This window comes from Colletotrichum spaethianum (assembly GCF_022836535.1).
Source record: "Colletotrichum spaethianum MAFF 239500 DNA, contig39, whole genome shotgun sequence".
In the NCBI taxonomy this organism is placed as follows: Eukaryota; Fungi; Ascomycota; class Sordariomycetes; order Glomerellales; family Glomerellaceae; genus Colletotrichum; species Colletotrichum spaethianum.
Window position 1 is genome coordinate 28,754 of NW_026054809.1, and position 24,155 is coordinate 52,908.

The 24,155-nt window shown below is 53.7% G+C and overlaps 9 protein-coding genes and 1 non-coding gene across 10 annotated transcripts; 6 read left to right on the forward strand and 4 right to left on the reverse strand.

Annotated features, from left to right (window-relative positions):
* Window positions 1-214: 214 nt before the first annotated feature.
* Window positions 215-976, forward strand: ColSpa_10763 (uncharacterized protein; the record flags this gene model as incomplete). Its single annotated transcript, XM_049276975.1, has 2 exons — window positions 215-271; window positions 440-976. 2 exons carry the CDS (start codon window positions 215-217, stop codon window positions 974-976), a joined length of 594 nt encoding a protein of 197 aa, XP_049132932.1.
* Window positions 977-1,928: 952 nt separating this feature from the next.
* ColSpa_10764 (uncharacterized protein) lies at window positions 1,929-2,180 on the reverse strand (the record flags this gene model as incomplete). The annotated part of the gene is made up of 1 exon (XM_049276976.1): window positions 1,929-2,180. One exon carries the CDS (start codon window positions 2,178-2,180, stop codon window positions 1,929-1,931), a length of 252 nt encoding a protein of 83 aa, XP_049132933.1.
* Window positions 2,181-5,007: 2,827 nt separating this feature from the next.
* Window positions 5,008-5,450, forward strand: ColSpa_10765 (uncharacterized protein; the record flags this gene model as incomplete). Its single annotated transcript, XM_049276977.1, has 2 exons — window positions 5,008-5,089; window positions 5,155-5,450. The coding sequence occupies 2 exons, from the start codon at window positions 5,008-5,010 to the stop codon at window positions 5,448-5,450; spliced, it is 378 nt and encodes a 125-aa protein (XP_049132934.1).
* Window positions 5,451-5,613: 163 nt separating this feature from the next.
* ColSpa_10766 (endoglucanase cel12B) lies at window positions 5,614-6,459 on the reverse strand (the record flags this gene model as incomplete). Its single annotated transcript, XM_049276978.1, has 3 exons — window positions 5,614-5,702; window positions 5,751-5,989; window positions 6,059-6,459. 3 exons carry the CDS (start codon window positions 6,457-6,459, stop codon window positions 5,614-5,616), a joined length of 729 nt encoding a protein of 242 aa, XP_049132935.1.
* A 5,809-nt stretch (window positions 6,460-12,268) lies between these two features.
* On the forward strand, window positions 12,269-13,147 carry ColSpa_10767 (uncharacterized protein; the record flags this gene model as incomplete). The annotated part of the gene is made up of 3 exons (XM_049276979.1): window positions 12,269-12,709; window positions 12,764-12,999; window positions 13,057-13,147. 3 exons carry the CDS (start codon window positions 12,269-12,271, stop codon window positions 13,145-13,147), a joined length of 768 nt encoding a protein of 255 aa, XP_049132936.1.
* Window positions 13,148-13,413: 266 nt separating this feature from the next.
* ColSpa_10768 (uncharacterized protein) lies at window positions 13,414-14,339 on the reverse strand (the record flags this gene model as incomplete). Its single annotated transcript, XM_049276980.1, has 2 exons — window positions 13,414-13,954; window positions 14,050-14,339. 2 exons carry the CDS (start codon window positions 14,337-14,339, stop codon window positions 13,414-13,416), a joined length of 831 nt encoding a protein of 276 aa, XP_049132937.1.
* A 977-nt stretch (window positions 14,340-15,316) lies between these two features.
* Window positions 15,317-18,061, forward strand: ColSpa_10769 (nitrogen assimilation transcription factor nit-4; the record flags this gene model as incomplete). The annotated part of the gene is made up of 7 exons (XM_049276981.1): window positions 15,317-15,379; window positions 15,661-15,783; window positions 15,883-16,287; window positions 16,489-16,954; window positions 17,004-17,316; window positions 17,373-17,689; window positions 17,748-18,061. The coding sequence occupies 7 exons, from the start codon at window positions 15,317-15,319 to the stop codon at window positions 18,059-18,061; spliced, it is 2,001 nt and encodes a 666-aa protein (XP_049132938.1).
* A 41-nt stretch (window positions 18,062-18,102) lies between these two features.
* Window positions 18,103-19,186, reverse strand: ColSpa_10771 (tricarboxylate transport protein; the record flags this gene model as incomplete). Its single annotated transcript, XM_049276982.1, has 3 exons — window positions 18,103-18,201; window positions 18,265-18,426; window positions 18,482-19,186. The coding sequence occupies 3 exons, from the start codon at window positions 19,184-19,186 to the stop codon at window positions 18,103-18,105; spliced, it is 966 nt and encodes a 321-aa protein (XP_049132939.1).
* ColSpa_10770 (uncharacterized protein) lies at window positions 18,188-18,901 on the forward strand (the record flags this gene model as incomplete). The annotated part of the gene is made up of 1 exon (XM_049276983.1): window positions 18,188-18,901. One exon carries the CDS (start codon window positions 18,188-18,190, stop codon window positions 18,899-18,901), a length of 714 nt encoding a protein of 237 aa, XP_049132940.1.
* Window positions 19,187-21,327: 2,141 nt separating the features above from the next.
* On the forward strand, window positions 21,328-21,411 carry ColSpa_tRNA_282. The gene is given in 2 exon segments: window positions 21,328-21,363; window positions 21,376-21,411. It is a non-coding gene; the product is annotated as a tRNA-Thr (tRNA).
* The last annotated feature ends 2,744 nt before the right edge of the window (window positions 21,412-24,155 follow it).

The window sequence follows — 24,155 nt, forward strand, 5'->3', positions numbered from 1 at the left end:
TTTCTATTATGGATTCAGTATCAGAAAGATTTTCGGTCCTTCCGTCCCATGACTCTTCGATCGTGATAATGGCTGATATATTATGTGCCGTCAGCCATTCCTTCATTTCCGACAACGCTTTCAGTCTTTTTGCCAATGCACTGTCTTTACCTAGCTAGCCCTCGTGCAGCTGTCACTCTTGCCTTATTTTCAATCACACAATCGCTTTTACAAAATGCTCTCACGGTACTTCCCAATCTTTTTCATGGCACTTTGCCCATTGATTGGCATAGTGAGTTACGACGACCTGAGTCAAACTCAACCTATTGAGGGATGGCCTTGACTTTCCTCTGAATCCGCTAACCCCTACCTCAGATATCCTGTCAAGCAACACGTCCTTTCGCCGTAAGTGATTCCATTGGAAGCTTGGTTTGGATTGAAATAAATAACATCATTGCAGGGCAACCAAGCTTACTCTGTGATCTCCCAAGAGAATGAGGACACTGGTCAATGGGTTTTCGCTGTCTATGCAGACGGGTACCAGGCAAAAGATGAGGAGGGCAATCAGGCGCCTGTTGACATCGTCGGAATAAACACAAAATCCAAACGCCTCACTGTCCAGTCGGCCATGAACGGGCTTGACACAACGGAGCCGCGCCTCAAGATGCGCCAGGTTCTCAAAGAGTGCTGGACGCTGGCGAATCTTGAGCCGTCAGAATTGAAAGAGGTGCTGGGATACCGAATTGAGAACAAGGATATGCAAGCGGCCATCGCAGACTGCCGCAAGGAGATGGGCCTGCAATCTGGGGATTCTTTTGAGATAGCCAGTACAGACACAGAACAGACCCACACGACCTGTTGGGAAAGGCTCGGAAAAACAATCTTCTCGTCTGCTATTAAGGGCGCCATAGCGGACTTCGATATCAACAAGCAGCTCGTTCAGGTCAAGGTGGATAATGGGGGAGCGTATGACCACGTCTACTACGAGTTTTCATAATGACAGCATCCAAGTAGAGCCTAGCATAGCGAGCATGAACAGACTATGATTCCACTCAGACAGAGTTCAATAACCTGGAATTAGCATACAGGACCTTGATGCAATGTTGTACAAAATTGTTGACTTCCGCTCGGGCGCGTGACTATATAGCCTAATGATCAGAGCCAAGAAGGCAAAGATCGCCAAGGTGAAAGTGCGGTCTCAACTATGTCTTTGGGGTTCGATACTCTGATGGTATTACTTGTTACTTAGCTTACTTGATGTTCTATCAAACAAGTCACTCAACGCGTCCGTCCTGTGATTATATATGCTTTGTCGCGAGGCTAGGTAGAAAACTATCACTACTAAAAAGATGGTTAGGAAACCCATCCCGATTCCCGTTTTCCAAGCAGGCCGTGCGTCGACCTCGAGAGCATCTGCATTTTTGAAAAGAAGGACCCAGCCGTGTTCAAGTCCCCTACTTAATTGCGTCCCAGCACAGTAGCAGCTGTCAAAAAACCCTATAAGTTCGAATATAGAGAATACCAAAAGCCATATTGTATTGCCGACGAGAAGGAACTGGCCGAAAAGCCGTATTATGACTGCGGCGGCTCCGCAAAGTGGCGTCATGCCATGGACGGTGAGGTGCCCCGTCGTATTTAACTCACGCTGATATCCTCGCATTGCGAAATGCGAGAGCCATGCCGATAACAGCATCGCAGCGCATGATGCTGTTGCAAGGATACCGTAGATGGCATAGCTCCCCGATCGTCCAGCCTGTTGTGCCCCGTTGCAACGTGAATGCCACGATGATGGATAGCACGGCGTGCCGCCAAAAAGTCGACATCGCAACAGGGGACATTTCGCTGAGGCTGGGATATTCGACTACTTCGTGGCCTGGCGGTCTTTCCGCAGCTAGAAGCTGCTGACGACTCCCTATACTGCATTTGGGCACGGTTGTTGTTGAGGCGGATTAGGTTTGTGTATTGCCGTAGTTACAGAACTCGGGTGCGAGCCCGCAGTCGGCGGAAATTTTGACGTAGTCGTCCTTCGTCATGCATGGCTGGGATGCGAGGCCCTTCTGTTCCTTTATTCTCTCGGTTGCGGCTTCAAAGGTCAGGTACAAACGATCCGCGAAGTTGAGCCAGGTGATTGATCGGGCGTAATTGAACACTGTTCCTTGTTGTCGTTGAGAGCCGACGACATCGAATATCCCTAGGCCCATTCTTGGTCGACTGTTTCGTATAGTCCTGGTAAGGGGGGTAAGTTTACACATCTCGTGTCGGGATCGGTCAATATCGCATTTTTATTGTCGCTGACCACTTCAATTCCTGTTTCTTCATTCCCGACGCTGATGCGGTTGTTCGCATTGCCGAAAGCTATTCAAATGGTATCCTCCTTGTTCTGCGTGCCAACCAAAACCCAACCTATGATTACGGGAATCTGAATAGAAGACGGCGTTAGCGTTTTGCTGGCTCGCTCGCAAGGAGCAAGCAAAGGTATAAACCCCCAGCCATATCCATAGAGACCCTGCCGACAAGACTCTTGCCTCATTTCTATCACCAACTTTAGTTTGTAGAGAGCCTATGGCAGTGAGGACCCAGGTAATGACAGCCACGGACAGCTGCGAATACAGAGATAGGGTGGCACCGCGACGAGTTGGTTTCAAGCTGCTCGCGGTCTCTCTCCATCAAGAAGTGTTCAGGTCCAACATTACTAGCCGCGCAAGCCAGCCATGTTTCTGTGACAGCCTAGCGGGCGCTTGCCAAGACTCTTCGGCAATGATTCGCGCACTCTTCATCCGGACCTTCAGCTGGTTAAATCCGTCACCCTCAACAGTCCTGGCGAGGTACTTGAACCTTCTTCGAATCCATCGTTTGTTTAAGATCGTCATCATCAGGGGAAAGGGCATAAGCACCCGACTTCCGAGACTCACGCATACGCTCATGATGTCGGCTCCGGTGCTTCCGGTCTCATATGGAAGCTGAGCTGCGAGAGCGAGCCATGGGAGTAAGTAGCTGGTGGAACCGGCGGCGAGACGGTTGAAATTTGTGACCTATGTTGCATTAGTCATATCCTAAAGTAAGAGGGTTGTGTCAATTTTCTCATCATGTTTAGGTCGTCCCGGCCGCAATACTCCTTACAAAGCCCTATGATTATCCCCCAAGCATCCTTGACATCAGCAACAGTCATTGAGTCGTTGAATCACGTGCCTTCATCATCAACCATGATTTCGTTTCTGATGTGTCACCGAATCCCATTATTCTTGTTGGCGCCTTCTTCATCCCACTTGGCTTTGACTTTTCCTGTGCACTGATAAGACCAACTCGCATCGCTGTCGCTATCCCCCTTAGGTGCGAAACTTTCCAAATGTTTTTCCAGCTCCTTGTCAATACCTTCCTGGGTAGTATATGCCTTCAAGTCCATTGCAGGGACCGGCGCTTTTATCAGGGTCGTGTTTTGCAAGGAACAGTCGCGAAATATGAGCTTTGCAATCATCGCATGGCGTTAAAAACCCCACTGACCAGGTGTGTGTGACTTCACCAAGAACAGGGCGTGCACGTCACACTCTTATACTTCCAATATAGAAGGCACGGGCTTTGCAAACCACTCTCGAAGGCAATCTACGAGCAACTGGACTGGAGATAAACCGGCAGCGGGTATACAGGTGGATTGACTGTAGGCAGCTTTGAGGCGCACCTGGAATTAGATGAGAACTGCAAGCTGGTCGATCCTTAAAGTGTACTAGTTCTCAGGATGGACTAGGCAAGCTGACTACAGCCTGTTACCTGCCACATGTTGTGTAACCACACCCATATGCTTCCGCTGCCACCCAATACTAGACTAAGTGCCTGGTTTTGGCCATCGATTGGTCGTCAGCGTCTCCAATAGACTACGAGAGCTGCTTCGGCCTAGCATAGCCTTCGAGGTCACATTGCCTTTTGCTCTTATAGACGACTCGCCGCTTCCGGGAACTTTGAGTCTTTCATAGTCACTGCACTTCGGTCGCCGGCCTAACGCTACAAGAGGTTGAATATCGCTCCTTTCATGTCTTCGCCCGAGATGTAGGAAGAGGTTCTGCTGTTTCTCGCCTTCACCGGCTTCCGAGATTGAAGACTGGCGAGTTTGCAAGTCTATTTCGCGCCACCGTTTTTGAGTGCATCGCTAAGACGACCATGCCTGCAAAGACAGAGACGCATCCTTGCACAATATCACGGTTCTCACAGTTTGGGCGAAGGTGAATTCTCCAAAATAGGATTCAAGAACTTCTTCAAAAACTTTCTAGCCTTGAGCACTCCAAACAGTAGGTGGACAAGACTCGTAAATGCAGCTACACTCAGCCGCATTGCCTCGGGAACCTCCGAGGCCCGAGTGGATATCACAAACGGAAGGTGGAGCCTCTTTTCACCCTTAGTCACCTTGGCAAATGCCCCTTTCTTGCTTGCAAGTCCGAAGGCCGAAGCGCGAGGCAAGTCGATTTTGGGGAGAAATTCTTACGACATCTGCAGGCGACAGGCGAGCCCTGTCGCTTCGGTCCCTGTCCGTGTACCATGGCTTTGGGATTCAGGCCTTTTATGTTCACATCCCATCTTCCCCTTCCGCTAAACTCAATCTCTCCGAAAACTCTCGCTCGCCCAATCAGCGTCAACCATCGTCTCACAATGGCAACTCTCTTCTCACGCGCGAGGTTGGCGACGTTCTCCAAGATCGTGGCTGGCACTGCCGTCGCAGTTCCCGCTGGATTCCATCTCTGGACACGTCAATGTGCGTTCGATAATCAATTCTCCCCAGCAACAGACCCGATCTTCCAGCATCCCTTCCTTAAGAAGGTGAACCCGAAAAACAACCCCGACTTCCACGACTGCTGTTTCAAAACTGTACCCTTCAACAAAATCAGGCCAGATCTGTTGGAGGATGCACTGAATGGTGGTTCAAGACTTGTGGAGACGTATTCGGCGGGTGTCTGGGGGAGATACGGTTAGCAGCCCGGTTATTGAGGTCCATTTCACCCGTACTGATCAGTAGTAGGATTCAGTATCCAACGGAAGATCATGGAAAAGGCTCGAAAGAATGAGTCTAATGCGACCGACCTCTGGGAAAAGGAGCAACTGTTGAAGAGCACATACCAAGTGGGTAGGTTACTCGTCCACCTGCATCTGATGCCTCCTTGCGTGCATCATGCCAACTCATCCTCGCAGGCACAATCTTCGCCGACGACTTCATTGTCGTCGACAAGTCCCCCAACAGTCTCATGCTCCGCGGTGGTCTTTCCCCTAGAGTTTCCCCAGAAGGTCCACGTGAGATGGACACCTTTATCACTCTCACCACGGAGCTTGACCCCCAGACCCGAGTCGCAAGATTCAACCTCAAGTCCATGGTTCTTGACGGCGTCAGCGAGGGCAAAGGCGTGCCTCTAGGCGGTGTAGAGATATTCATGCACCAGCAGTATGCCAAACTGTTGTTGACAGCCGGCGTAGACCATTGCGTTGCGTGATGAGTGATACCCGAGGCCGGTGCTGGATCATCTCCCCTCATCATGTATTAAATCCTGTATTACCACTATAGACTATAAAAGTTATGAGCAATCACGTCAAGGCCTATGCGCCCTGAGGTTATCTATGGTATCATAAGCAACCGATCACACACATGACTCATTCTCAGACAACATCGGCGATGAACTTGGGCACCACAAACTCAGCGGGCCCTCCGGTGAAAGCCTCGGTACCAAGCTGGTAGACTGTCCACGCTGTCAGCAGGTGTCTCGGGTCAAGAAACAGGGCTACGGCGAACTTACCCAGCATGTACTGGTTGTGCTGCGGGAACTGGAACTGGTGGCTCAGGTAGTTGAAGAACTGCTTCACGTCCGCGGTGAAGTGCTGGATCGGGCCGTTCACTGGCAGGAAGCTGTACACCTTCATTGCGCCGCCGTGGTTATACCCAAAGTGCACCTCCCACTGGTGTCCGCAAATCTCAACGTGTGCGATGGGCGCCTTGGACTCGCTAATGGGCCACACACCACCCAGCTTCGCGAGCCTTCACAAAGTCAGCTAACGTGCACTCGTACCCTTGCCCTCTCACTCAGAATGCGATTTGTCAACTCACCAGATCATAACCTCAAACTCTCCGCTGCTGTTCGTATGATCCTTGTCGGGATCCGTAAAGATGTCATACGCGACGTTCGCACGCACGTCCCACGTGCTGTAATGCCACTCGGCCTCGGTCGGCAGGGCCTGGATCTCGCTCAGGAGGCGACGCTCAAACTGCCGAGCGCCGTAGACGTACGACTTGACGTTGTGCTCACCGCCCTGCCACTCCCAGTCGGTCGACCACGAGATGCCCGCGGCCCCTGAGCCACCAGACGGGCAAGGCCCGTCATAGTGCGTGCGCTGGGAGCCGGAGGTGGCACTCTCGAGGCCCCAGGTGTTGTTATTGAGCTCATATCCATCGACGGCGTGGTAGGCCCATTTTTTCTCAAGAGTGACCACGTGGTTGCGCGGGGGCATGTTAGATGGCGGCTGCGCGGGGCGGGCTGGTTGGTCTAGTTCGTGCTGAGACGAGTTGTCGGAGGTTGAGCAGCAGGATCCCATGAGAGGCAACTCTTTGCAGATATGAAGACTTTGAACCACGAGAGACGGTGATCTAATATGAGGGGTAGTTGGAGATGGCGCGTGCGTTAGATAAGGTCTGGTTAGGAAGATGAACGAACTGATGCGGGTGGGTGGGCAGACGAGGTTAAAGTTGGAGAAGCAGGACTTTAGAAGCAGGAAAACGGAGTTTTGGGGAACAAGCACCCAATCTATGATAGTCGTCCAGGGGCTCGAGGGAGCCCTCTCGGCAGTGCTGGACCGCGGGGACTCCACTGCGTGCGTCAGCTTTGGTCCCTACCAAGACCTCACGGCTAGCTGGGCCCGTTGGCTGACGTCAATAGGTTGATGAGTCGCGTAGGTTGCGCAACGGCGTAAATAAGAAAGCAGGGCGACGGGGGGGTCTAAAAAGCATCAGACTGGAGGTTGGCAAGCCAAATATTGAACACCTTAGTGTTGTGCTTCCAGTTCAGGAACTTGGCGACGGCCATCAAGACGTTCCGATGAACAATAGAAGCCGCTGTGGTTGGAAAAAATGACAACCCCTTGGTAACCACATCAGTGCCAAGTGCCAAAACCGCTACACTGGGCAACTAACTGATTGGTTGTACAATTAACTTTCTCAACCAGGATCAGTTGCAATGAGCGCGATCAATCAGGCCTTCAGGCTTAGGAAATCGGGTTAATCAAATGATTCTGTCCCGATCGTCCGGCTTCATTAGAACTAAAGTACAGCTAACTTAGGACTTTCACGCAAATGTAAAATGCCAAAAGCCATTCCAATCTGGTGTTTTGACTGACGAATCAGCAAGGACCTCAAGCTGTACGGTTGATTCCATGCATATTGGCGGATCCTCGGAAGGCACGATCTTTCGACTCAACGACCACATGAAGGTTTCGGAGTAACATTCCAGAATAAATCTTCATTCCCAACGTTACAAATTGTCGAAGTCGTTATACATGTCTATTCAAAGGAAATCATTCTAGTAGCGATGAATCGTATGTGCGCATCAGTTTGGGTATCATTTTAATCGCGGACTAACAAAACCATGTTTGAGAAGCTACTGTCAGTCTGGGATGATGTAAGCAGTATTTGAGAACTAAGCTATGGGTGTGTGTCCAAAACACGCTATGGCAAAGGATTAACTTTGCGCAATCATGTGGTTTGATAAACCTTAGAACCATGTTGAATGTTATATGATGTCCAAAAGATGTTCGGAAGTATGACTTGTCTAGAGCGTACTTGCTGAGAATGATTTGTATGTACGATTGCTGTTCACTTTTTCCGTCAAAGGTCAATCATGCGCAACCGCTAACAGCATGCATTGGTATGAGCCAAGTAAAGCTCTTGCGATTCGCATGTACTTACATAAAGCCGCCTTCCAAAAAACAACCAGTAGTGTTCGATAACCGCTTGCGAGCATGCGAGGTTTGAGTATTGTTTCGGCACAACAGCTTACATTGACAGCTCGGGAATGCGAGTACGTCCTGCAAAGAACCAGCCTTAATATGGCTGTACGTACTCAATTTCGATGAGGCTATGGGGGCGGGGGGAACTCCATTTATATACTTGTTTGTTTCAAACGGTGAGTTTGATACATTTGTCGACGAGGAAAGGTCTTTTTCTATCATGTCATTGTGGGACCAGTTATGAGAAGGACGGCTTGGTCTTTCGCCATTCCCCCAGTAGTCAGAGCCCTTGATCGCTAAGACGAGAAAATGCAGTATTACCAATAGCGCATGACTGAAGCTGTAGTCCAAAAGTAAACAGCAATGGCTGTCTACCTTACCATTGCTCGAGGCATATGCTACCTGTAAGCTGCATGGCCAACGTGACAACTTTTACTAGGCAATATCAACGACTAGAATGATACAGAGCGTCTATTCAGAATGAGGTATTTAGATGCTACAGCTAGACGATCATTCATGAGGAGAAATACAAGGTGGGGACGGAAAATGCTCGAGGCTTGGTCAATTGGCATACCTACCTCTTTATGGCCCTACCTGCCCATCTCCCTTGGAATGTTGGTTGCACCGTTTCCCCTCTTCAACTTGCATGACAAATGGGGTGCAACCTGTGGCAACTAATCAATCTACCAGCGGGCATACAACAATGTCATGTTCTAGCAAGTACATGTAGGAGTTCTCAGCCCTACACGTGATTTATATGCTTGGAGGGAGGGCGGAAGCGAGAAGATGTGGAAGGTTTCTTCAACTCATTCTGGGTTAGGGTCTGAGTTTAACCCAGCACGTATCAAGTGCCGCTACTAGCCGCAAAGTCTCTAATATAGCAGTTAGTGCCCAGTGTGGAGCACCGAGAAAACCATGAAAGAGAAGAAGATGCTGACTGTCAAGTTCCTCCACCCCAAAGTCTCTCGCAGCTGCACGCCCTGCGTTCAATCCGCTCTGTGAGCCTCTCAATCTTGTTGATTCGAGCCGCGAAGCACATGACCATCAATCCCTGGAAGCTATGTGAATTCTTGGGACCCAAGGATGAGGTACGGAAATCTCCGACTCGGCTCCTCTCCCAGGACGCCAAGGCCTAATCAGCCTGGAAAAGTCTTGTACAAGACCCCAACGCCAAGGCGCCATGTGGCCGACTCGCCCGCGGCGACTCGTGCGCGTCACCGCCCAATTTTTTGGTTTTCGCTGTTTGTCCTCTTCACCCCGTCGTCTTTCCCCGGCGTGAGGATCAGAACGTGCTCTTGGCCGAGGCGGCGCTAATGCTCTGGGCGGGACGAGGCAGATGCGAAGCGACCGGGTGCTGGTACAACCGACACTGAAAGAAACCACGGGACTCATTCAAACAGGTGCGGAATCAATGGTTCGTTTCGAGATGCGCTGCCCAGCCGGGTGTCCAGCATTGTGATAATCACCGCCTGGAACATGCGGGCTCTTGTACGAGGTCTTGGGGTGAAGCAGTGTCGTACGAGGTGTCAAACCGGGGCACGCCCAGGGCCGCTAATCCCATCCGCATTGCGAACCATTGAAAAACAAGAGCCTGCCCAAGAGTCTTGTCTAGCCGGGGGAAGCCAAGTGAACGACTTGGTCGTGAGCACTTTGAAGTGGGAAAGTGATGCATCGGAACTGGAGGCTGTAGAACGATCGCCAATCTCGATATTGTTCGGAGTCATGTCCGTCATCTGAGCGCTGGCCTACGGGGCCTTAAGATCAGCGGTTCAAGAAGGGACAAGCTGAGCACCTGACTGGCAATGTCTTGAGTGACTTCGCCGGGGTTGCTTGGCGGCTCGCCAAGCAGTGCTACAAGGACCTTTTGGGGGGCCTTGAGAAGTAAAAGTCTGGGCAGAGCAACGCAGCGCAGACATAGCTTCTGGGCTTTTCCAATCCGGTGTTGAGATTCGGCAAGATCTAGGCAAGGGTAATGAGGGATTGCGCGGATGCTAGTTGCCAGTCATCACTCCCGCACCCCTCCAATGGACCCTGAAAAGTTACTTTGGGGGAGGTATTTTGGCTTCGCCCAGCAGTGGGTGAGACTGAAAACGGATGGGCTTCTTTTGTACCTCCCTCTCTTGCTGTTGTGATCTTGCAAGCGCCCGTTTGTTGTCAATTGTTTGGGTTAAGGAAGCTTCTGGATGCGTACACCTCCGTCACAGTGGCAGCGGTCTCGACCGTCTTGTCGCAGGCGCAACGTTGCTGCACGCGGACAACCATGTCTCGGTACTCCCATCGATCGGGCCGGGGTTTGCTTCATGACGGTTGCAGGCTCGTGAGAGTCTCTTTCACGATAGAGCTGCTGCTGAAGAAATAAGGAGGAAGAAGAGCAAAAACTAGAACAGGATGTTCTTTTTCACTGTAAGTTGCACGGTAGATTGCAATTACGCACCTATTCTTGCATGCCCAGGGCTCGTCAGACGTTTGCGCCGCAAAAGGTTCCCGCCCAGAACTTTGATGGTCCAACTCCCAAGCAAAAATTACCAAATGCTAATCTCCCTCTTCGTATCGTTTGCTTCCTTCGTGTCCATTGCGTTTCTCCAAACACTACCGGACACCACAGCTCCAGACTTGAGGGGAAAAGAGAGACACGGGGGATTGGCAGTTGTAATGACGGAACGGAAATGCAATGGGAATAATCCCGCCTGGCGCCGGACGAGCATGCTGAGGTATGCCGAGTCAAACAGGGCGCAATGCCAAATGTCATGGCGATGAATAGTGAGCCAGACAGGACAGCAAATACGTCCGAGACAGACGAATGCCATGGCCCTTGGCCAGCGCAACCGTCGCCTGCCCCTGGCCTCTTCGCCTTTAGGCCCTTCTGTGGTTGCTTCTGCAGCCGAAACGGCACCGCCATCCGCGGGAAATGCTCATGCTACCGCTTCACCTCTGGATGCGCCCAAGAAAGCTGCAGCAACCGCCCAGAAGCCTAGGCCAGCACAATGCAGCGCAGCGCTCCCCTGGGCACCGTACAGAGTGTCTGAGGGTCTGTTTGGTGGAATGGGCGGCACACCGCAGCCTGCTTGGCGAGTTTGGCTGTAACGTCTTCCAAGCGTACAAGCCCCTTTCCTACTCAACAGGCTCTGACCAAACAATATTTCCTATCGTCATGTCTGGCCTCGTCTCTTCAATTGTGCTGCTTCACTTGTGGCCTGCCATGTCGTGCCTGCGTTGGCAATGTGGCAGTGTGTACCAAATGCGCCCACATCCCGCCTTTGAAGTGTCTGGTTCCAAAGGCACGCTGCATCAAGTCCTCGTCTCTTACCGTCTCCCCCTCATTGGCAAACATCAGCCTGACATGTTGCTCGCCGCCGCTCATCTTGCTTGAGTTTCTTGGCGTCCTAGCTCCGGCGGGCTGACTGCGAACCCAAACACCCCAAGAGCCAAGCTGCGGTGCCCAGGAGATAAGTATGCCAAGACACCACCGAAAATCGTACATCTCTTCTTCTTCCCCCCGACAAGCCTAGGCGGGCCAAGGCGGCCTCTGTGGCCCATTTTGGAGTCAGTGAGCTGATAGCGCCTCTTGGCAAGCAGCATTTTGAGACCTCTCGAGACTCTCATTCTGTTTCTCATAGAACAGAAAATGCCCAGACTTTTGTCCCTCTCACTCTCTTTCTGCGCACTCTCTCTCTCTCGCTACTGTAGCCTTTGCCCAGGCTTTGCCCAGAAACTTGCCCAGCCGCCCAGCTGCCCAGTGAAAGCACTGGGCCTCGTTTTCCTTTTCTGTTGTCCCCTCCCCCTCTCACCCAGTCATTCATTCCCTCTCTCTGCCCATTTCTCTCGTTTTGAGTTTTTCTCGGGTTTTTCTTGGGAGGCGGTGGGAATGGTCAGGCGCAATCAGAGCTCTTTGCTCGGCGTCTCTGGGCTTTCCTCACTACACTCGAACGCACACTGCCCGTTTCTCCTAAAAGGTCGTTGAAGTCGCGCCAGAAACGTCATGTGGGCTTTTGTGTTCTGATCAACCCATCTCACCAACCGCACTGCACCGCACCCTGGCCTTTTGCTTTTCCTGGACAGCTCTTAACAACCCCCGGAACCCCCCCCCCCTCTCCATATCACAGCCGTCCCGCCTAGGTACCTGGACCTCCGTCAATGAGCTGCGCCCAGTGTTGACTGTGTGTGGGGAATCACCATCTTCTTGAAGATTAGCGACGCAAATCCTTAAATAACTTTAGGGAAGAGGAGTCAACAGAAAGGAGGGAAAGGAAGAAGACGAACCTGCAAAGGGGATTAGAGAAACCATACACACGACGCTGCCACCGACGCCGACGACGCCATGTCCCTCCACAACGGCGCATACAGCCATCAAGGCTACTCAGCGCCGCCCTACAGCCAGGGATATCACCACCCGCCCGGGGGTCAAATGTACGCCAACGGCCACAATAACACACAACTCTACTACACACCCGACAACGACGCCGCATCATCAACGCACAGCACATCCGCTCGGCACCAGCAGCAGCAACACTGGTATGGCCAGCCCGGGCGGCCCCGCTCCGGCGGCAGCGCCTGCTCGCCCGAGACGGACCGCTTCAACCGGAAGAGGCGCCGGTGCACCTACATGTACTACGTCCTGCGGCAGATTGCCATCATCGTGCCGCTAGTCGTCATGTTTCTCAACATCAACATCTATGTTTCGAGGAGGGGAAAATACCTCAACGACTCGACGAGCCCGGCGGACCCCATCTTTTACACGCTGTGGCTGACTGTACCTATCGTGAGTGCATGCGAGGTTGAAGTGAGACGACGTAGTTACTGACAGGTTCTGCAGTCATGTTTGCTGCTGATATGGTCGATCGCGGCCGTGGTCTGTCGCAAGAGGACACCGTATCGTGGCGGCATCCCGAAGCACTTCCATTTTGGCATGGAGCTGTGCTTCGTGTTGGGGACGACCATTTGCTGGATCCTCCTCGTCATCCAGATCGAATCCAAGAAGTCCAACGGCTACTATGCATATCCGTATATTCAATACGAGGCCGCTCTGGCGTTTCTCCTTGGTGTCATGATGTGAGTCTCTTTTTGCTCTTTCACCCTCACTGGGCCATGTAGACTAATAGCCCTCAGGATGTCTGAATTTGGACTCCTCGCTCGCGCCTGGTTCGAGTTCACCAACGACAGGACGCGACACGAGAACGAGGCCATGGTGCAGGTTTGATCATCGCCAAAGTACTCATGGTGAAATTGTTCGGGGAATGGAAAAATTGTAACGGTTATTCGGCACGGCGTCAACAGGATTGGAATTTGGGACCTCGATCAAGGAAAAACATCGGCGCCCGTCATTAGTTTACTGAAGAAAAAGACATGAGATACCCATAAGCGAAAGATACCATTAATCAAGAAGCATTCAGTTTCAGACAATAAACAGACGCCTCGCTCCCTTCAGTATCCTCTGATCCAGATGTTACATCCCCAATTTGCACTTCACTGGCCTTGGACCTGCTGTCGTTTTCGTTTGCGATACTCCATTGCCGACGGCAAGAGCAGCGCCGCCGCGAAGATGATGGCCCCGAGTAAACCTGATATAGCAAAGACCCCCAGGTTGCCGAGTTTCCCCATGTGCTGCGGCGGCTGCAGGACGAACGGCGAAGGCAACACTGTCGGCGTGTTCGTTGGCATGTTCGTCGACGTACTCGTCTCAGTCATCTTGCTACCGCCTGTGAACTGCCTGCTGGTCAGGCCCGAGCATGATGGCAAGTCACACCACACAGTAGTGGTTTCCACCTCCACGATGGTTTTCAACTCCGCAGTGTGCTCGGACGAGTTGTCAAGGTCTTCCTCCCATGCCCCTCTTGAAGTGATCACAGCTTGGGTCGCTGTGACGCCGTAGCCGCTCAACCGTTGTCCGGACACGACCGAATACACACTCAAAGCCGTGCCCATATCGAAGATGGTATCCGCCGAGGCGATGAAGGTGCAACTGGTCGCAGCCATGACTGCTCCAGCACAAACCCAGGGCATCAGGCTGGGGGAAAAAAGTTAGTCCTGTTCAAGACCACCATCGTGAGTGGAACCCATAGATCCTGGGATAAGACCTCGTAATAGCTAAGGGGGACACACTCAGGACAGCACACCATCTGGTAAAAGTTCGTCATGAGCGTCACATTCTTCGTGGGATTAGATAGACCCGCGGAGCTGGGCACCGCAGTGATGTAGAAATCACTGCTTCCATCGAGTGTGCGACCACATGCCGAAGTGTAGCCCGGGGGGCACCCGCTCCACGAAGTCGCGTAAGCCTCAACGCAGATTCCTTGGTAGATAGACGAGTCGTATGGATAGAGACAGTTCAGCGAGGGCGTGGTACGCGACAAAGAGCCGGTCGAAGTCGAAGTCGACGTTGGGGTGGTCATGTTGAGATTATCACATTCGCGGATTGAGCAGCAACAACGGGGGGCTTGGGTAGTATCATTGCCTCAGCTGAGAACCTGAAAATGACACGAAACAGGCTGAAGGCGATAAGGGGCTGGGGGACAGCATGCAGCACGTTTATATCGACCTACCATCACCAAGGGACTGTCATCGGACCAATCTCAATCGGGACGTGCCTGCGGCACAGCGGCACAGTCGCTGCTCAGGATACCCAGCAGGTACCTTGGAGTGCATGTTTGTGAGTTTAAGAGCACGACGAGTAATTGTCCCACATGAGATGTTGATTTTGTCAAGATTAATATGTACCTGTTGGTAATGAGAATGAAAGGTGAGGTGGAAAGCATCAGTGAGTGAGAGTGAGAGTGAAACGTGAGAGTGAAATGAGAATCGACATGAGATAGAAACAAACGATGATTACCTAATCTCGGTGAGCAGAAGCGCACGTGCGTTACACCGTGACGCTCGGCGGAAGGCTGGCGCAAGCGAGACTCTCGGTTCTCGGTCAAACCCCCACTTTCACCGAGGAGCGGGGCAATAGTCGGAGGGACGCATCGGGGAAAGCCGCTAACGATTGGGCGAAAAGCGGGCCGTGTGGGTCTCGTTCGCGGACTGTGATTGGCACTGTTGTCATCATCGTGGGGCCTGATTTGCTCATGGTCGTCTCAGGCGCGTCACACCTCAAAAGTAGCGCCGAAAATTAGCAGAGCAGAGCAGAGCAGGAGCGCTGAAAAACAGTGGGGCACGCGTCTCCCGCGATTCCCGACCCGGGCGAAGCCGTCGTCCAAGACCAAGTTCCAGTTCCCCAAGTCCACAGCGAACCCGATGTAGGGCGAGCGCTACCCAGCCGATTTCGCCGGTACTCTTTTTTCTCCACTAGAGGCACAGTTCAACTTCTTTTCGTCCCGCATCAACTTCGGGAATAGAGAGTGAGGAGAAAACTAGCCCATGGGAGATCACCATGTCCTCGACGAGGGCCATTAAGAAGAGCGCCTTCTCGTGCGAGCCGTGTCGCCGGCGCAAGGTATGTCTTTCCCTGCCCTTTTCTTTTTGTACCCTTCCTGCGTGTCTCTCCTTTCCCCGTGCGCCTCTCGTCTGCCGCGTTCCCCGCGACCGCGCCACAAACCCGTGACGCCCCCCCCCCCCCCCCCCCCCCCCCCCCCCCCCCCCCCCCCCCCTGTACCACCCGGTGCGGCGGAGGGCCGCCGAGGCGGGCGCACATCGTTTGACGATTGATCCTGCCTGAGGTGACCAGACCCGGACTATGTGCGGTGACTGGCACTTCCGGGCGATCGGGCATCTCAGCCTGCTTACGGCTTGTGGGAGAGGGGCCTTGGGTCGCTGATGGACGTTGAATGGCGGATAGACGGTGGGCTGACCCGGCGTCCGGCAGGTGAAATGCGGCGGAGAGCAGCCGACCTGCAACCGGTGCGCCGCTCGCGCGGATGAGTGCGTCTATAAGCTGTGAGTCCTCCTCCTCGCCCAGCCTCATCCGGGCTTGTGTAACAAGAGAGAGCTGACTGTCAGCAAAGCAACCCAACTCTGTCGTACACATCACGACTGGAGCATCGCATTAAGGAACTAGAGGCCCAGCTGGCCGCCGCCAGAGCTCATGCTCCGGGTCCCTCCGAGCCGTCAAGGACGTCGTCACCCAGCATCGGGCCATCGGCGGGCCAGTCGCCGATGACGGATCCTCACCACTTTGAGTCGCAGGACGAGGAATCCGTTAGCGAGAGCTTCAAGGGCCTCAAGGTCGACGACAAGGGCGCCATCACGTATCATGGCTCAACGAGTTTCTTCCAGCTGCCGGGCGACCGGCCTTCGGGGTCTAGGGATCATCAATCGACGTCAGACCACGCTATGCAGAGGCGTGAGAGGCTAGTTGCCAACGCTTGGCAACAGAGAGCTCTTGAGAACATGTCTGATATCCCGGTAGGACCCACCGCTGTTTGCTGAAGAGTGAGGCTCTCGTTAGCTGACGTCCCGCTAGGAACCATTCCAGTACCTGTTGAATGTCCACTGGTGCTGGATTCAGCCCCTTTTCAACTTCATCTATAGACCTGCATTCACGCGTAAGCTCACTGGCCCTGTCGATTCTGGTCGAGCGACTAATCTGTACCAGGCGATATGCAGACACTGGGACCATACTACTCCCACACCCTGATGAACGCAGTACTATCACACTCCATACGTTGGGGCCGGAGCGACCCCGCTACAAAGGAGAAGCTGGACGAGTTCTACGACGGCGGCGCTCTTTTCGGCAAGCACGCCCGCAGCATGGTCTTTGAGGAGCTCAGCCAGGGCATATGTTCCATCCCAACCGTCCAGACCTTGCTACTGCTCAGCGCCCAAGAGTGTAGTGTCGGCAACAGCGCACAGGCGTGGACGTACAGTGGCCTTGCTTTCCGCATCATCGATCATTTGGGTATTTGCGTTGATGGTCAGAGATACCCCGGCTCGGTACAGCTGAGCGACGAGGACGTTGAGATTCGCCACCGGCTTTTCTGGAGCTGTTATTTCTGGGATAAGATGATTAGTCTCTACCTCGGACGCTCGCCGTCGCTTCAACAGACGTCGGTGTCGCCGCCCCAGATCATGTGTAAGTTTTCTCTCTGGTTGTCTTTCTTCTCAGACTGACCATATGGCAGTCGACGACTCGTCCGAGAACGAATCTTGGACCCCGTTCGGCGTTGTCCCCGAGGGTGGCTGGAAGTATCCGCCGTCAGCGGCCCACTCGACCTCCTGCTTCATGCAGATGTGCCGGCTCTCGATAGTCTTCAACGAGATCCTCGTCCACATGTATGATCCCGTACGCCCTAACAGCCAGACCGAGATGCAGGACTGTCTTGCGAAGCAGGAAGTCGCCCTGCGGCAGTGGTGGGACGAGCTGCCGCCTCACCTCAAGATTGAGCCCACGGCCCTTCCCGCGCTGGCGCCGCCCTCCCACATCATCACGTTGAAGTAAGCGCCCCCCCTAGATTCCGTCGTCGAAAGACTGTCGTCTGACATTCGATTAGCGTACTCTACCGCACTTTCAAGATTCTCCTCTACCGTCCGATGCTTTCCCAGCGGAGCAGAGTCGGCGAGAACCTGCAGCCAGTACAGAGGTACTTGGGTGAATGCGTGACGTCTGCGACGGGCATCATTGCCATTTTCGATTTGTTCTGCCGCTCCTTCGGCATCAGCCATTGCGTCCTTTCCCTTTCGTATAGCGTGTACATCGCCGCGTCCATTTTCTTGCTCCAAGTCCAGTCCAGTGTGGAGGATACGCAGGCGCTGCGTCGGCTGGAGTACTGCGTTCGCATCCTCGCGTCCGTCAAGCGCATCAACCCAGGTAAGTCAACTCGAAGCCCGCCGCTCACCTCCACGGGCAACCCACTGACACATTCCAGTCATCAGCAGTGCCCTGAACCTCATCACCCGCGAGCTCGTCGGCCTGGGCATCGACATCGGCGCCCTCGGACTGCCCAAGACAGACGCGACACCGCCCATGGCAACCTACGGCATCCCGCAGGCCCGGCCGGTCAACGTGCCGCCCGCGTCTGTCCCTCCTGGCCCCGAGGCGACCAGCTCGCCCGAGCAGATCTACAACTTCCCCTTCGTCGACACACTCGGACCCGAGGCCTTCGCCATCGACCCGCAGGTGTTCCAGACCATGTCGTCCATAGAGCCGTTGAGCGTCCGGGTTGGCGCGATAGACGAATAACACAGCACAACGGATCTGCACAGCATTTCCCCGCGCCGGCCTTACAGGCGCTGTATATTGCCGGCGTCGCGGCCTGCTCGGGCCGACTTCATCAATCGCACCACCTGATCATAGACCGTGAACGTGATGCCGCTCGAGAGCTATCTCTCGTTGTCAGCCGGGGGGTGTTTCCCTCTCTCCCGCAATTCTTTTGTACAACTTACAGTCAGCCGGACCAGTCTCGGCGACGTGCCTCTCCACAACGCCAGCACGCCATCCTCGCGAAGCGTCTGCGCGGCGCAGTCCAGCATACCCTTGTACCGCGCGTCGACGCTCTGCATCCTAGTCTTGATGTTATCAAATGGCATCGACGCATACCTAGACACCTGTCATCAGCACACACGTTCAGCATCGGCCCGCTCGCTCATCAGCATCACCTACACCGTAAAAAACGCCACTGATCCCGCCCAGAACAAGCGTGCTCCCGATGCTCCCGTCAAGCATGGGCCGCCACATCGCAACCCGCTCCTGAAGCATCGCAAATGTCGTGAACCGCACCGCGCTGTTGGTGCCCTGCTTGCACAGCACCGGCGTCAGGCCGCTCCACAGGCCTCTTACGCCCTCTTCGCGGACCAGCACGCCGACGGCGCCGAGCAGCCCGCGGTTCGCGAACCGGCCGCCGGTGGAGGAGGATGCATCGTGGATCATTTTGGTCTTGATTGCCTCGCCGGGCGTGACGACGGCGATGCTCTCCGCCACGCCGGCGCTGAGGCCGCTCACGACGTTGATCCACGCCGCACGCGGCTGTCGTTTTCCATGGCCCGCGTCGGGGTCGGACTCCGTGCTGGCCAAGGCGTCTAGCTTCGCGCGAGTCGTCTCGAAAGCGAGGAACCGGATACCGGACTTTGCGGCGTTGGACGTCGCGAGCGCCTGGACGCCAGAGTAGATTCCCCTCACGCCGGAGCGGCGGACGGTGTCGCGGAGGATGGAGAGGGAGCTGGGCGGATGGAATGGCGTCGCCGCGCCATCGGAGGGCTTGAAGTATAGCTGGCGGCGAGTCTTGACGAACTCGGCCGGGTACTGGTGTAGTGTAGTCGTCGTTAGAAATGTGATACGTACTGCATACCATTTTTGTATATGAACCATGCTATCCGATCACCCGCACGACATGTGGGTATGTGGATGATCGGTCTAAGTTTAGGGTGAGAACATGGATGGTGAGACCTGGACTCACAGTGACGAGCGTTTCTGAAACCCCCGCAACACCGCCCGCTACGATCTTGGTCAAGACGCCGGACTGCTCCATTTTGTGGAGTTTTTCTTCCTCCCCTATCGTGGCTTTGGGTGTCTGGGTATGATCTGATAACCTCGGTGTTCGTCGGCACAAAACCGTTTGCGTGGAGCACTTGTCAGGATGGGCGTGATATGGTCCCTTCAGCCGGTTGCCGTTACTGCCGCGGAAGTTTCGATGTGATATACACAAAGCCGGCCGTCCGCCCGCCCCATCGCCGCATGGTGTTCCCACATATTATACCGGCTCTCCATCGTGCTGGTTTCTCTTCTCTTCCCCCCGAGAGGCCGGAGAGTGACCGCAGTTAGTTCTTCGGGCCCAAGAGCAAGAGAGGAAAGCCCACTCGGGCATGTTCCGAGGCCTTGGAGTGTCTTTGGGGGCCGGCGCTTCGTATGCTGCGTGGGGGCCACGGCGACGATGCTTCCCTCGGGCATCGTCCGTGAGGTCCGAATGCTAGCATCACGAAAGCCTGTTTGACCGCTACGTAGCCGACGAGGACAAACTCTGCAGAAATCACTTCTCCGCAATCGCTTCGCGCCGTCTCCCGTTGTTTAAGAGTCTTGGGGAGGGGCGAGACGGGGCCAAGGCTGTGTAGCTGGGCGGCTCGGCGCGTCCACCGCCAAGACCGCCGATAATCGTGAGAGGATCGTCGCTGAGCCTATCTTTGGCGAAGTGGCCTGTGGGTGTCATGATACAGATCATCCCGCCCGGTTCGGCGGAATTCCTTCTTGGTTTGCAGCTTCGGTCAACTTCCGACATGGGCGCGAGAGAGAGGGCTGCGGCACACAGTGATGAGGGGGACTGCATTGCAGGCCCAGGCTTTTGAGCTTTTGGGGGGTCAGAGGCCCAAAAGGGAGGAGAGGAGAAGTCTGGACTCCCATGGAAAATCTGGGGGAGGGACTAGCGCGTACATGCAAGATGTATCCGGAGGTTACATGTGCCTAGGCGCCCTGGGGTACCAAGAATGCGCTGACATGTGGCATGGCGGTATGTATGGAGATTGAGATGATGGACCACGGGGGGGGGGGACGGATAGGATGGGTTCGGGGTATCATCATGGTCTGAGGACCGAAGTGCCGGGGCCTGGGCGCGCAGGTGTGCGGGATTCTGTGCCGACTCGTCCGTTCTGGGAAAGCTGTGACAGTGCTAGTAGGGGGGCGTGGTTGTTTTGGCATCTTGCACCGCGGAGTGTGGGTTGAGTGTTGCGTTGCTCTTCTCTCGATGGCTCACGGGCAGGTGTTGACGGCCACGATCCGAGACGACGACGGGGGTCGGACGGGAGTCCCGATATTGAGAGTTTTTCAGAGCACGGGGAACGGGATGTTTACCGAGAGTCAGTTGTTCGGGGACCCGATCGACATTTCTCATCAAGGTCCTTGACTTGTGATGATGCTCACAAGGAAACTTTTGTGGGAATGTTTGCTGTCCGGTTTAGCGAGATTAAGCAATGATGGACAACGGCCCGCGGGTCGTGGGCAGGTTTTTCGCAACACTCGCTGTTAGTCTCGCTGTAACGGAGTCTAGGCGAACAGGGTAAAAAAAGACCCCTACTGGAAAACTATGAGGCGGAAGTCTTGGAGACGATGGATCGTGGGTGGGACTGACCGATGCCCGTCAGCGGGTATAGCTGCCGGGCTGGGGAAGATTTCTGTAGTGGTGAATGGCTGACGGGAACCCCGGTTTACCGACACGGGGAATGGCCGAGGTTGTTTACCACGGAGATGGGCCGAGGTGATGGGCTGAGGGTATTCGTGCGGATGAGAAGAGTGAATATTGGTCCGGATGGGAGAGAGATCGCGGGGTAGGGGTTCGGGAACTTCGCCGAGAAGATGTGGCTGCTTGTAATGTTGGGGTTTTGGTCGTCTGGTTGTGATTTGTACGGCAGAGATGACAGCTTCAGCAGCATGATCCACAGTGTCAGGTCGACGGTAAGATGAAGTGACTTTGAAAAATCCATGATATGTTTTGAATTTGTTACTTCGCACATACTTGCTAAGCCCCTTTGGCTCAGTGGTAGAGCGTCGCACTCGTACTCTTGCACACCATGCGAAGGTCCACGGTTCAATCCCGTGAGGGGGCATCCCTTTTGCGGTTGTCTGCTATCTAGTTGTTTTGTCATGTTTGTCAAACGAAGTTATCTTAAGGTAACTGACATGAATAGACCAACCAATCGGCTACTACATACTTACTGTTCTTGTGAAAAGGAAGGTCATGGTTGACTGTCATTTTTATTGCTTTTTTCGATGTTGAGCGTATGTCTAGTATCCTTCGTTTATTCAAAGATGTGAATGAACTCTAACATTATCGGCGGTCTGAAGAAGCACGGGCCTCTCTCTCCAATGCTTAAATCCTCTACAAAAGCTTGTCGGCAGCAAAACGTGCTTCGGATCACACAAGCTGGGTGGCGTGATCAGCGTCCTTCAACCCATAATTCTCTTCCGTAACCCAGCTGATTCCCTTGGCACAGGCAGGATCGTCAATATTGCAGGAGTCGTGGAGGCTGGGAGACCTCCCTGGGAAACCCTGGTTAAGTTGTTAGTGACTCGGTCATTTCTTATTGTGCATGGGCATACGGACCGATTACAAACATGCACCAACGAGCAGAGTCTAACTTTGGTTGGCAGCATGTCTTGGAATGCCCCCAAAGCAATGCAACGGCATCTGTATCATGTCAACAAACCCAAAGCAGCAGGTATTATCTCATTGTACAGGGCTAAGCTGTGGTCACCGGGGAAGGCATCCGGTGAAGTATTCTGGTCTGTATCCTGCACACAATCCTGCGACATGAACACGCCGCCACCACCACCAAGCAAGTCTCTGATAATGGGCCCGCCCTGTGAGAAACCAGACAGCACAGTCTTTGGGCCCAGACACCACTTTACACACTCAGTCACCGCCTTTAACGTGTGTGCGATTCCGCCCTCGACCGGCTCATAATAGCTCAGGTCGAAATCCGCCCGCTATTCAACGTTCGCTCACATGCAGTCCTGGTTCTTGCAGATGGCTTCGGCGATGGGTTTGCTGCATGTCCGGATACGGATATGGGATGGAACTTGGAGAATATTTGCAATGATGAATAGTCGATACCGAAGAAGCTGAGAGCGTCATCAGACTTTCTGCTCATAGTTGCCATCATGGTAGCGCCACGGTGCTTCGAAGATCTCGGTGTCGAAATAATCCCTGGGTTGGTTGGATATGAGGCAAACTATCCCCCTCCTGAAGAAAATGGTGACTTCATAGACAAGCTTGTCTCATGCCATAAGAAGCGGGGAAATAGAGCGATCTGTGCCTCTGTTACAGCACAGAGGCCCTGAATCCCTCAGTAGAACATTGTGAATAATAGATGTTTTGCTCGCCCAGAGACGGGAGTCCGGGGGTTCTTACTAAAGCCTTCCGAGGCCCGGGGGAGGGGGGTAGAAGCTGGTGGACGTTGCAGCAAGTAACAGTTCGCACTTAGGCGAATGTGCCCAGCCAGTTGGAATCTGGGGATCACTTGCCGTGTGTGAAACTCCCCGTGGGATTTTGTGCGGGGCTAGGTTTGTGCACGTGGGATTTGTTCAAGAACATGAGTCTTCAACACCCCCCATGCCGCTGTGGTGATAAGAATCTAAGATTGCCGAATTGGGCAGTTCGGGAATGCTAGCTTTCGAATGCTTGGATACCAAAGGTTCCAGCCCAGAGGCGCGATCCTTTGGTACTGGCGATCAACAGAAGCGAGTCCTACCAGGGTTAGGACCGAGCTAGCTGTAAGCATGGTTGGATCTCTATCAATGTCCACTGTGAGCCGTTGTTCCCGGGGCATCTCCGCAACGAATTGAATAATGCCGCCGGGCTCTTGGAATCATGCCACGAAGTACACTGCGCAATTCGTAATGATCAAAGTCCTGCAAGGGGTATCTGTGCAAGAATCCTAGCCCCATCACCTCCCGACTCTAACAACGCGCACAGGTAGTCCGCACCAGCTCCGGAGTGTAAGACCGCTTTTGTCTCCGACCAGTGTGGGCAGCTCCGAGCATTTCGCGAACCGTTCAGCAGTCCCCGTTAGTATCCTCCCGGTGGTGGTTACGTGTCATAAGACCCAGTTGGGCTCTTCCGCTGTGGCCCCGTCTCGAATCTCTTCCACGCGATCCGAAGCTGGACCACACATGACATGTTGCGCGGTGGCTCGGTGATGCAATGCCCCGATCATGGGGAGCTAACGTTGATCCTGGTCTTGAAGACCAAGCTGATAGCTGCGAGGTGCCGAGTTGCCGACTTGAGTGGTTCCGGTTAATCAAATTCCTTCAACGCCACTTGTGACTTTTTCCAGCTTGCAAGTAAGTTTGAATCATCTTACTATGACTGGAAGATGTGTTTGCACACCCATTCGGGACAAAACGTCTTTCAACTTTAAAAGCCTTTCCAGAGTCAATAAGAAGCCGTGTGTCCCTAAGCGATTATGATCGACGTTGTCGGTAACTAGAAGACTGTCTAATGTGCAGGCTGGTACTAGGTAGCTTGAAGACTACTCGGGACAAGCAGGCGGCGCTGAAGAAAATAAAAAAAGAAAGCTGCTGAAGAACCCCGCTGGGAAGAGCGATGATCAGAAAGAGAGGAGGGAGAGCAGACGGGAAGGAAGAGGAAGAAAAAGGACTAATAAGATGGCTCGCGTGTTGTCTCTAGTAAGGCCCCCGGAATATACAGCTGCTACCAACATTCGCCGGAGGTGTTATCCTTCATGCTGCCGTACAGTATACCGGTGTTGTAGAGACAGCCAGCTATCCGATCATGTCCAGTGTTGCTTTGAACAGCATGCGCACGAATCAAGAGAGGCTAGAAAGTTAC